Source organism: Amyelois transitella, chromosome 7, assembly GCF_032362555.1.
Source record: "Amyelois transitella isolate CPQ chromosome 7, ilAmyTran1.1, whole genome shotgun sequence".
In the NCBI taxonomy this organism is placed as follows: domain Eukaryota; kingdom Metazoa; phylum Arthropoda; class Insecta; order Lepidoptera; family Pyralidae; genus Amyelois; species Amyelois transitella.
Window position 1 is genome coordinate 11,332,202 of NC_083510.1, and position 12,856 is coordinate 11,345,057.

The window sequence follows — 12,856 nt, forward strand, 5'->3', positions numbered from 1 at the left end:
TTTTCTCAGAGGTGAAATTAGGATTTATTTCGAAATGCCACTCCCCTCCCGTATTTTTCTTGCTTCATCAACATTAGACTCCATTCTATCATTATGCCCAACAGCTGAACGTGGCCTGTCAGTTTTTCAAGACTGCCGGTTCTGTCTACCCCGCAAGGGATGTAGACGTGATTATATGTAATGTATGTATGTATGTAATGTATGTATGTATGCAATGTATGTATGCAATGTATGTATGCAATGTATGTATGCAATGTATCTATGCAATGTATGTATGTTATGTATGTATGTAATGTATGTATGCAATGTATGTATGTAATGTATGTATGCAATGTATGTATGCAATGTATCTATGCAATGTATGTATGCAATATCTTTATTGCATAGAAATTTACACAGTAACAAGAAAATAGTACATAGTTATAAATGAAACAAATGGGGCATTCCATGGGAAATAGGAAAATTAGTTTTTTTTTTCTATGTAATATTTATTTATATCCTCAGGGTCTATTCTTCGCGGTAGGCGGCCGCAACACGTCCCCCGGATCTTCGTACGACAGCGACTGGGTGGACGTGTACAACCCGGCCCTGGAGATGTGGAGGCCCTGCAGCCCCATGTCCACACCGCGACACAGGGTGAGCGAGGTTTAAGTTTTTACAGATTAAAACATACTTCCCTGAGAAGATATAGGAAGCAAGTTACTTATAAATATAATAAGTAGCTTGACTCCTGTATTTTTGTCTGAATAGTTAATTTAAGTTATTACATACGTACATATGGTCAGGTTTATATATATCCCTAGCGGGGTAGACAGAGCCACCAGTCTTGAAAAGACTGATAGGCCACGCTCAGCTGTTTGGCTTAGTGATAGAGTTGAGATTTTTACAGATTAAAACATACTTCCCTGAAAAGATATAGGAAACAAGCTACTTATATTTAGTTAATTTAAGTTATTACATACATACATACATACATATGGTCAGGTTTATATCCCTAGCGGGGTAGACAGAGCCACCAGTCTTGAAAAGACTGATAGATGCTTAGCTGTTTGGCTTAGTGATAGAATTGAGATTTAAATAGTGATAGGTTGCTAGCCCGTCTCCTAAAAAAGAATCCCAAGTTTGTAAGCCTATCCCTTAGTCGCCTTTTACGACATCCATTGGAAAGAGATGGAGTGGTCCTATTCTTTGTTTATTTTGGTGCCAATAACCACACGGCATTAATTGCATTTGAAATATGTTACAGGTGGGTGTGGCGGTGATGGACGGATTACTTTATGCCGTCGGAGGTTCGTCCGGCTCAGAGTATCATAAGACTGTTGAATGGTAAGCATCTAGAATAGAATAGATTTATTTTCAAAATTGGATACAAGGTATCACTTATTGACGTCACATAACTTAAATCTAATTATAACTACTACCGCTTCCAAAGCGCATGTGTTGAAGAAGCGACGGAACAAACTACACTGCAGCATTTTCATCGGACGTCAATTTACAAATTTAGATCTCTTAAATCTAAATCGTGGACGAATGCACATTGTCTACATTAAAAAACATGTTTGAATGTAGATCTGATTATGTCAATACGAATATTTCGTCATTTATGATACTGACAGCCGTGTGGTTCCCGGAACTTGTAAAAAATAATAATAGGACCACTCCTTCTCTTTGATGTTGTAATAGGCGACTGATAGGCTTCTAAATTTAGGATTCTTCTTTTTAGGCGATGGGCTAGCAAAATGTCAATCCTTTGTCGTGTAAGAAAGCTGACATATTCAATCAACGGTCGTGTTTATAGGCGCATCTGGAGCTCCTGTCTTGAGTGGTCAAATTAAAAATTTTATTCATTATTATGGGACCCTTTAAATCATCACTGAATAATTGTCATATCTTTTGGTTTCACAACATTGATTGACGTCAAATACTTAAAACTAAGTTTACTGCCGCTTCCAAAGCGTCGGTGCAGAAGAAGCGGTAACAAACTTCACTGCAGCATGATGAATGAATGAATGATTTGATGAATGAATGATTTATTATGCTTTCAATGAGTCATAATACAGTTGTTACATGGTGAGAATGTAACATCAGAGGAATGATGATTATTATCAATTCTTTTCCAGTTACGATCCAGAACGCGACACTTGGACGATGGTGGCATCTATGAAGTCGGCAAGATTAGGAGTGGGCGTCGCCGTCGTAAATAGATTGTTGTACGCGGTCGGCGGCTTAGATGGCGCTAGGAGAACTAATACAGTGGAGTGTTACCATCCCGAGAACAATTGCTGGACCGAAGTCACGCCCATGAACGTGGGTAGAAGCGGTGCCGGTGAGTTTGCTAAATGATTCACTGTAAGGACGCTAGATGGCGCTAGAACGAATACTGTTCGGTTTTACCATCCCGAGAACAATTGCTGGACTGAAGTCACGCCTATGAACGTGGCTAGGAGCGGTGCCGGTGAGTTAACTAAATACATACATAAAATCATACATAAAATCACGCCTCTTTCCCGGAGGGGTAGGCAGAGACTACCTCTTTCCACTTGCCATGATCTCTGCATACTTCCTTCGCTTCATCCACATTCATAACTCTCTTCATACAAGCTCGGCGGTTTCGGGTACTTTTGACCTGACCCTTTACCAGGACGTCCTTAATTTGATCAAGATACGTTCGTTTACTAAATAGTTCGCTGTAAGTACGCTAGATGGCGCTAGAATGAATACTGTTCAGTTTTAACATCCCGAGAACAATTGCTGGACTGAAGTCACGCCCATGAACGTGGCAAGGAGCGGTGCCGGTGAGTTTACTAAATAGTTCGCTGTAAGGACGCTAGATGGCGCTAGAACGAATACTGTTCGGTTTTACCATCCCGAGAATAATTGTTAGACTGAAGTCACGCCCATGAATGTTGCTAGAAGCGGAGTCGGTTATTTATTACATAATTATAATTACTAAATGCTACGCTATTGAAATTCTAGATGGCGCTAGAACAGATACAGTGATGTGCATATTTTCTAGTTACCTTTCATCTCTTTCTAACTGGCGATCGTTGGAACACCTAATCTCTTCTCTCTTAAGCGCTCTGAATCTTGTACTTTCGCCTCAGATCACACAAGGTGGGAGTAGTATCTGAGTGAGTCCGGACCGGATACCACCCGATATTACAGATCCATGCAGGGGATTCTATACATACATATGGTCACGTCTATATCGACAGGTTGCTAACCCATCGCCTAAAAAAGAATTCCAATTGTGTAAGCCTATCCCTCAGTCGCCTTTCACGACATCCATGGGAAAGAGATGGAGTGGTCCTATTCTTTTTTTTTGTATCTGTGCCGGGAACCACACGGCACTACGGCAGGGGATTCTAAACGCTTATATTACATTTCATAAGTTTTCTATTCATACATACATACGGTCACGTCTATATCCCATGCGGGGTAGACAGAGCCAGCAGTCTTGAAGATCAAATGGCCACATTCAGGTATTTGGCTTAATGATAGAATTGAGATTCAAATAGTGACAGGTTGCTAGCCCATCGCCTAAAAGAAGAATCCCAAGTTTGTAAGCCTATCCCTTAGTCGCCTTTTACGACATCCATGGGAAAGAGATGGAGTAGTCCTATTCTTTTTTGTATTGGTGCCGGGAACCACACTGCACTACGACAGGGGATTCTAAACGCTTATATTACATTTCATAAGTAATCTATTGATATTTTTTTGTTCCGCCGCTTCTTCTACACATGCGCTTTGGAAGCGGTAGTAGTTATAATTAGTCAATAAGTGATACCTTGTATCCAATTTACAAATAAAACTATTCTATTCTATTTGTGTTTTTATGTGTGGCGGCCTCTGTGGCGCAGCGGTAGTGCGCTTGTCTGTGTCACCGGAGGTCCCGGGTTCAAATCCCAGCCAGGGCATGATGAGAAACGATCTTTCTCTAATTGGCCTGGGTCTTGGATGTTTATCTATATAAGTATTTATTATAAAATATAGTACCGTTGAGTTAGTATCTCGTAACACAAGTCTCTCGAACTTACTTCGAGGCTAACTCAATCTGTGTAATTTGTCCTGTATATATTTATTTACATACATACATATCATCACGTCTATATCCCTTACGGGGTAGACAGAGCCAACAGTCTTGAAAAGACTGAAAGGCCACGTTCAGCTATTTGGCTTAATGATAGAATTGAGATTCAAATAGTGACAGGTTGCTAGCCTGTCGCCTAAAAAAGAATCCCAAGTTCGCAAGCCTATCCCTCAGTCGCCTTTTACGACATCCATGGGAAAGAGATGGAGTGGTCCTATTCCTTTTTTTTTTTTTTTTGGTGCCAACGGTTACCACACGGCACATATATATATTTATTTATTTATTTTCCCCATTGCCAGGCGTGGCGGCCCTGGGCCAGTACATCTACGTGGTGGGCGGCTACGACGGCACCGTGCAGCTGTCGTCCGTGGAGCGGCTGGACACAGAGCGCGGCGCGTGGGAGCGCGTGGCGGACTTGCGCGTGCCGCGCTCTGCGCTCTCGCTCGCCGTGCTCGACAACAAGCTGTATGCGATGGGTGAGTGTGTCATATTAGTGTCAATGTCATTGTCAAGAGAGATAGACTAACAGTTTGTAACGGCCATACAAGACAATAAATCAGTTGGGCATTGCGTCATCATGCAAGCGAAGCTCGAATGTGTTTTATTTAATATCCTAAACAATCATAAATTCCTTCCTATATGAAACAGTGAGTGCTTATATGTATACATACATATGGTCGCGTCTGTATGTAGACAGATACGACAGTGTTGAAAAGATTGAATGGCCACGTTCAGCTGTTTGGCTTAATGATAGAATTGAGATCCCTAGTATGTAGAGATCGTGGCAAGTGGAAAGAGGTAGACTCTGCCTATCCCTCCGGGAAAGAGGCGTGATTTTATGTTTTTATGTTGAGATCCCTATCCCTTAGTCGCCTTTGACGACATCCATGGGAAGAGATGGAGTGGTCCTTTTCTTTTCTGTATTAATGTCCGGAACCACATTTTAACATAACTACACACTAACATATAAAATGATATAATTTTTCATGTAATATAATAATTAATCATATAAATTTTTCTGTTTGATTCAGCTGGTAGACTGATCGAGAATGCTAAACGGCATTAAATCCGCCTTTTGTACATTTTTAAAGAAAAATTACACACATATACATTTTACTATATTTATATACATTTTACTTTGTTTTAAACACATAAATAATATAATTCCCCGCCAGGCGGCTACGACGGCACCCGCTTCCTGGACATAGTGGAGGTGTACGAGCCGGCGACTGACACGTGGCGCGCGGGCACGGCGCTGCCGTCGGCGCGCTCGGGGCACGCGTCCGCCGTGTGCTACCAGCACGTGGCCGCGCCCGACGCCGAGCCCGCGCCCGCCGCCATCAGGAGGTGATATATGTTGTGATGATTAAATTGTGTCGTTACCCCCCAGGTACTATAGCGAGAAATGTGAGGAAATAGGCGAGAAATTCTTTTTTTTATTAGAGAAACTCCACGCAAGCGGATTTTGAGAAGGTGAGAAACCTTCAATGATAGCGGTTTTGTGATTTTGTTGTGATTTTTTTTTTAAGAGACAAATAGAAGCGTCGAAGTAAGTTCGAAACTTGTGTAACGGGATACTAACTCAACGAAACTATAGTTTGTAACAAATAGTTTTATATATAAATATCCAAAACGTAGGCCAATCAGAGAAAGTACGTTTCTCATCGTGCCCTGGCCGGAATCCAAACTCGGGACCACTGGTGTTACAGACAAGCGCACTACCGCTGCGCCACAGAGACCGCCTAAATATGGCTTTACAGCAGATTTTTCGCTTAAGTGAACAACTACTTACCTGAAGGATCTCCTTAGAAAGGTTTTTCTTACATGAGCTCTTTGCCTTGATAGTGTTAGGCCTCATTAACACCATCGTTGCAGTAAGATGATCTAAAGAAAAATAATTAAGCTACCTTTAATTTTAACTAAGTTATCGACAACGGTGTATTGTAGTTTCCACAACTTTAGAATAGTGGTTATATTCTAAAATTGTGCGTCTGTACAGTTTCTAAACTCTCTTTTCTAGGGATATCGTATAAGGCGACTAAGGGATGAGCTAATAAGCATGAGATTCTCCATTTAGGCGATGGACTAGCAACCTGTCACTATTCGAATATCAATTCCATTATTTTTGCCGCACACCTGAACTTCTCAAGTTATTGAGTATTCAAGTCTGTTAGCTCTGTCTACCCCACAAGGGAATATAGACGTGATAACATGTATGATGTTTGCAGTTCTTAATCATTCACCTTATGCTCCTATACGTCTCTAATCCAGGTTCAGCCGAAGACATACACCGTCCACGCCCGGCACTTCGGCCCACGAAAACAACGCTGAAGCTAACGACATACCAATGGCCAATAACATTATAGGCACGCTGTCTAACAAACACTCGGGCTTATAGCATCCCCACCCCGGTTACCAGTCTCGTCGGGTCTTCCCATACTCCTTTTGCGAAGTCGGAGTTTATTGGTCAGTGGTTTTGGCCCTCTTCAATGGTATCAGCGCTGCCTACGACTGTAGGCAGGTCGATGGGGCGGCCTGGGTCTTCACATCTCCACTGGGAGTTCCCATCGGCAGCGAGGGGAGGGTTTCACCCGGCGGTCCGGAGCGCAGGTGGCTGTAAAACGGTTACCCGTAAGTGCAACATTATACTATTTACGATGATGTAATGCTGGGTCGGGAGGGCGGAGAATGTTATCGTACCGATCTTAACTGTGAACGTCATTTCTCAGCATGAATTATGAACATGCTGCGTGTGAAAGTGACGTCATTTCTGTGTTACATGCCGGGTATGAAAGAGGATCTGAGCTCTGAAGCTTTTGAAATGATAGTGGATACTTTCCATCCACTCTGCAAAGTGATAATAGTGTACTAATGAAGTTATAGTGCGGACAGATTATATAACATAACATAAATAACATAGTTATTTAACAATGTTTCAGTAATGTAGACACATTAAATTTTAAAAAACATGTTGAGTATAAGTTATGTATTTAACAGGTTATTTTTGTTAATTTGAAATGTTATATAACATTGTTAGTATTTTATATGTTGCATAGTAATAAAAAATATCAGATAATGTAGACGTCATACAACAAAGTTGTAGTACATTATTACATAATCTGTACGCACCTTTATAGTGGTTCAATCGCAGCAGATTTGTTGTGGTCTTTATTCCAGGCTAAAGACAGTTTGATTTCCATTAACGGTGTCTTAAATGGACTTAAGATTTTGTGTAAAATATTATTTAAGTCTAAAAACAAGTGGCAGACGTAATGTTTAAGAAAATGATGGTGTAAAGAGTCAATTGACGGTGCAATCTATAGAAAAAGTAATAAAAAATTATAGTGTATATGATATTCTGGCCATTTTTAATGATATTTTTGTGTGTAAAAAATTTTGTACAAAAGAATATTTGTAACAAGGAGTGTGGTGCAACAAAAATATATAATGTAACACGAGACAAATGGATTCTTGGTAAAATCAATAAGATGTAAAAGTCAGTCAGTCATCACGTCTCGTTCCCGGCGGGAGCGGTATGCGGTCTGCTGAAAGCCGCTTTGCGACGATGAATGTAAGAGGAGGAATGAAGGATAAGATTGAGGAAGTATGCCAGATGATGGATGAAAGACGTTTGGATGTGTTGTGCGTGAATGAAACGAAGCGGAAAGGATGCGACGCGACGCAGCACGGCCCTTACACGGCGTATTGGTCTGGAATTTCCAGTACCAGCCGAGGCTGTCAAGGGGTCGGTCTAATTCTTTCTGCACGAATGGCTGAGTGCGTGAATGAGTATGAGTGTGTCAGCCCTCGTCTTCTATGGATTAGGCTGAAAGTTGGAATCACTCGGATCTTCGTTCTAGGTGTTTATGCACCTTGGGATGTGGGTTCGAGGGGTACAACATCAGCAAAAAGCGAAAACGAGGAGTTCTGGAATAGTGTAAGAGAAGTATTGAAAGTTACCAAGCCAAATGAGAAGATTATTATGTTAGGTGATTTTAATGGATGGGTGGGTGTAAAGCGTGATGGATATGAAAAGGTGCTTGGTGCGTTTGGTGACGAAAAGGTGAATGATAATGGAAGAAGTGTATTAGAAATTTGTCTAGAGTGGGATCTTTTTGTGTCGAACTCAATGTTTCAACATAAAGAGATCCACACCTACACAAGAGTGGAAGGTATTTTAAAAAGTATGATAGACTTTGTGATTGTAGATGAAAGATTGAAGAACAAAGTGCTGGATACCCGTGCATATCGCGGTGCTGGCATTGACTCGGACCATTTACTGGTGATATCCCGGATAAGGGGTATCTTCAATCGCTGGCGGCACAGGGTAAGGGAGCAAACCAGCGCTTTGGAAAGAGTAAAAGTAGAAAATTTGCAAGATATGGATGTAGGTAAGAAGTATATTAATAGACTGAAGGATGAATTTGAAGATTTAGATGAAATGAGCGATATTGAAGATGGATGGAAGGAATTTAAAGAAAGAATTGTGAAAGTAGCTGTTGCAGTGTGTGGTGTAAGTAGAAGAAGGAAAGGAAAAAATCACAAAAATGCGTGGATGAGTAAAGATGTGCAAGAACTTGTGCGATTAAAGAAGAAAGCATGGCTGGATTTGTTAGCAGCAAAAGCTAACTTAAGAATGCAAGAGGTTATAGATGAAGATGTGAATGAAGCACGTAAGGAATATAAGAAAATGAAAGATTTGGTTAAGAAAGCTGTGATTAGAAAGAAAGAAGAGTATAAAGAGGATTTTGATAAAAGGCTATCGGAAGACTTTCAGTCAAATCTGAAAGTATTCTGGAAATCCGTAAGGTCAGCCCGAGGAAATACTATAACCAGAGAGCTGACTAGGATCAGATCCAGGATGGTAGCGTTGTGAAAGGAGAAGAATGTGTACTAAAGATATGGAAGGACTATTTTGAAAGTTTATTTGAAAAAAAGGAAGGAAATAAGAAAGATTTCTGCTATAGCGAAGAAAAAGAGAATGAGATGGAAGGCGAAATTGAAATGTTCGAAATTGTGGAAGCACTTAAGAGTATAAAAGCGGGAAAGGCTGCTGGGTGTGATAGAGTGTCGGTCGAGATGCTTAAAGCAGGAAAAGGCGTAGTAGCTAGTCAGTTGTACTGCCTTTTCAATTTGTGTTGGAGAAGCGGCCGAGTACCAAAAGATTGGTGTAAGGCTGTTATCGTGCCACTTTACAAAGGAAAAGGGTCACAGCTGGACTGCAAAAATTATCGTGGTATAAGCCTGCTTAGCGTCGTCGGCAAATTGTATGCTAAGGTATTGATTAATAGAGTCAGGAATGAAACTGATGACAAAATATGGGATGCTCAAGCGGGATTTCGAAAGGGAATGGGATGTACTGATCAGGTCTTTTCCTTGCGGTGCATAGCCGAAAAGTTTTTGGCCAAGAGTCAAAAAGTCTATTGCACATTCGTAGATCTGGAAAAGGCCTATGACAGAGTTGAGAGGAATGAATTGTGGTCAGCACTTTCTATGCATGGGGTGAGCAGTCTCTTAATACGAGCACTGAAATCCTTATATGAGGATTCGAGTGCTTGTGTCAGGATAAACGGAGCGCACACTGAGTGGTTTAAGATTGAGAAAGGCGTTAGGCAAGGATGTGTTGCGTCACCGTGGCTGTTCAACCTATTTATGGATAGCTGTTTGACAGATTTGAAAGAGTCTAAAAGTGGATTAAGGATGAATGAGTTACTCGTCAAATGTCTGCTCTATGCCGACGATCAGGTTATACTGGCGTCATCAGCGGAGGAGTTACAGGAGATGGTAAACTGTATGCATGAAGCTTTAAAAGAGAAAGGAATGAAAGTGAACGTAAGTAAAACTAAAACACTGGTTTTTGAAATGGAGAAAGAAATGACAGCATGTAATATTTTGATTGGAGGAGAAAAAGTGGAGCAAGTGAAAGAGTTTGTATATCTAGGATCAAAGTTTACATCAGATGGCAAGTATGATAGTGATATTGAAAGGAGAGTGAACGCGGGGAACATGGTGAATGGAGCTTTGCATGCCTTTATGAGCAGTCAGAAACTATCCAAAAAGGCTCGACTGGCTGTGCACAGGGGCGTGTTGGTCCCGACATTAATGTATGGGAGTGAAAGTTGGGTATGGCAAAAGAAACATGAAAGCAGAATAAATGCAGTGGAAATGAGAGCGTTAAGGAGTATGATGGGTGTGAAATTGAGTGACAGGATAAGGAACAGCGTGATAAGGGAATGTTGTGATGTGAAAGAAGATGTAGTTACAGGAATAGAAAAGGGTATGTTAAGATGGTTCGGTCATGTGGAGAGGATGAATGAAAGCAGGTTGACTAAGCAGATATACAAGGAGAGTGTGGAGGGAAAGGTCGGAGTGGGAAGACCTAGACGAACGTATCTTGATCAAATTAAGGACGTCCTGGTAAAGGGTCAGGTCAAAAGTACCCGAAACCGCCGAGCTTGTATGAAGAGAGTTATGAATGTGGACGAAGCGAAAGAAGTATGCAGAGATCGTGGCAAGTGGAAAGAGGTAGTCTCTGCCTACCCCTCCGGGAAAGAGGCGTGATTTTATGTATGTATGTATGTATGTAAAAGTTGATCAATTGGTCAACTTTTAAATGTTATTGATTTTTCAGTCCGTTGTTTAATTCTTTTTTTTTTTAATTAAAGAATATAATATGAAATATCCTTCCCTCCACAGTACCTATATTGTAAGTATTTTGTTTGTTCTGTACATAATCATATTATTGTTAGTTTAATTTAACCGTTTTAAGTTAATAATCCAATTCTAACGTGCCAAAATAGGTTGTGATATGATCATGTCTCACTTAAGTATTTTCTATGGTTTCAAATTGCAACTATTAATTAATCACAATTTTTTAAGCTGAAATATATTTTATTTTAGTTGACTCTCCCATTCCTGTATAATAAGATAATAAAGGAAATATATTGTGTGATAGCTTATACATTCTTTCATTGCCACCCAGAGAAATAGTTGATTAAAAATCTTTTGTTTCTTTACAAGCTCTTATTTACTTAATTATTCACCAAAGGTGCATGAAAGCATGTGTACTGAATAACAGCATAGTTCAGTCGGGGTATTTATCATACAACCTTCGATCAACTATATACTAGATTCATAGATGAGGGTAAAATCATTCAAAAAAATCCGCACTTTTATACGCCATTTTAAACACATTTACTAATATCCTCTGCTCATTCACAATAAGCAGTTTTCTATTTAAAGATTGTGAGCCGTATTGTATAGTATGTAATATATTATGATCCATTTTTGATCGGACGGACGGATTTGTTTAATTCGGACACTTTCAGCAGGTCTAATAGATAGTTCATCGATGCTTACAAAGAAATCATCAAGATGTGAATTAAAAGCTTGAAAAGAAAGAGAAGCTGTTCTCTTTCCTTCACTTATTTCAGAATAAGTGATAGTATTTTTTGAATAATTTTGAATACCAATCATAGTACGTGCAATATTATATTTTTACAATTGTTATTTTGACGTTTTGTCTAGGTTAGATATCTTTTGTATAGTTTTTATGTACTTAGAAGCGGTAAACAATATTTTATTACTAATCAAAACTATATATTGTATTTGTATTGTATTTTTGTAGTACGACGCCTTTGGCCGACTGAATAACCCGTATGACTAGTTTGATTGTTTACCTTTTTTTAAATACAAGAAAAACTATACTCATTGAGCCTGTGTAAATAACACTACCCAACAAAATTGAAGTTAAGGAGAGCAACAGAGACCAGAGTATGATATTCTAGGTAAAACGACCACGCTTAATTCGAATCTGAGCTTAGAATTTTGCCTAGACGTCAGGTTTTTTTTTTTTTTTTTGTTTATTAATTGTACAATTTGTTACAGAAAAAATAAAAAACCGAGATATAAAATAGCAAGAAATCATTGTAATTAATAAAAAATAAACACATAAAATTATTAATAATGTATATAATCTATTCTAAAGTTGTTTTTCCCTTTGAATGTGGAGATTTTCTTTTATATTCGCAATCTGATTCTCTTGTAAGGAACCAACAGTAATCGCCCATCATTGCGGAGTCCCATCGACCCTGATATCTTTTTTCCATCGTAAGAATGTCTTGATGAAATCTTTCACCCATCTCATCACTCACAGCTCCCAAATTTTCGGGGAAGAAACTTAGATGTGAGTGCAAAAAATGAATTTTCAGCGACATTCTACAGCCCATTTTTTGGTAGCTTTTCAGCAGATTTTCTATAAGTTCTTTATAGTTTTCTGCTTTTCTATTCCCTAAGAAGTTTGTGACCACATTTTGAAATGACTTCCAAGCTTGTAATTCGGTGTCATTTAACTTTTTCTCGAAGTCTTCATCTTTCATCAGTTTTCTTATTTGCGGACCCACAAAAATACCCTCTTTCAGTTTAGCGTCACTCAATTTAGGAAAAACGCTTTTTAAATATAGAAAAGCAGTACTTTCTTTGTTCAGAGCTTTTACAAAATTTTTTATTAGTCCCAACTTGATATGAAGAGGGGGCAGAAGAACATTTTTGGGATCAACAAGTGGCACAAATTTTATATTTTCTTTTCCTGGTTCAAAAGAATCTCTATTAGGCCATTCTTTGACAATGTAATGCTTTTGAGTTGCTCTGCTGTCCCAGAGACAAAGGAAGCAACAAAATTTGGTAAAACCTCCCTGAAGACCCAGTAACAAAGCTATGACCTTTAAATCTCCACATAGCTGCCATTTATAACGATCATAGTTTATA

At 39.4% G+C, this 12,856-nt stretch overlaps 1 protein-coding gene across 3 annotated transcripts in view; it reads left to right on the forward strand.

Moving 5' to 3' along the window:
• Positions 1 to 12,482, forward strand: part of LOC106130208 (kelch-like ECH-associated protein 1B) — a 47,355-nt gene extending 34,873 nt beyond the window's left edge. For all 3 annotated transcript variants that reach the window (XM_013329000.2, XM_013328999.2, XM_060945067.1), the window contains exons 9-14: positions 505 to 636; positions 1,247 to 1,326; positions 2,121 to 2,326; positions 4,390 to 4,566; positions 5,266 to 5,437; positions 6,362 to 12,482. In XM_013329000.2, the coding sequence (XP_013184454.1) occupies positions 505 to 636; positions 1,247 to 1,326; positions 2,121 to 2,326; positions 4,390 to 4,566; positions 5,266 to 5,437; positions 6,362 to 6,488 (894 nt within the window). In that variant the 3' untranslated portion in view covers positions 6,489 to 12,482. The remainder of the gene's footprint in view (positions 1 to 504; positions 637 to 1,246; positions 1,327 to 2,120; positions 2,327 to 4,389; positions 4,567 to 5,265; positions 5,438 to 6,361) is intronic.
• The last annotated feature ends 374 nt before the right edge of the window (positions 12,483 to 12,856 follow it).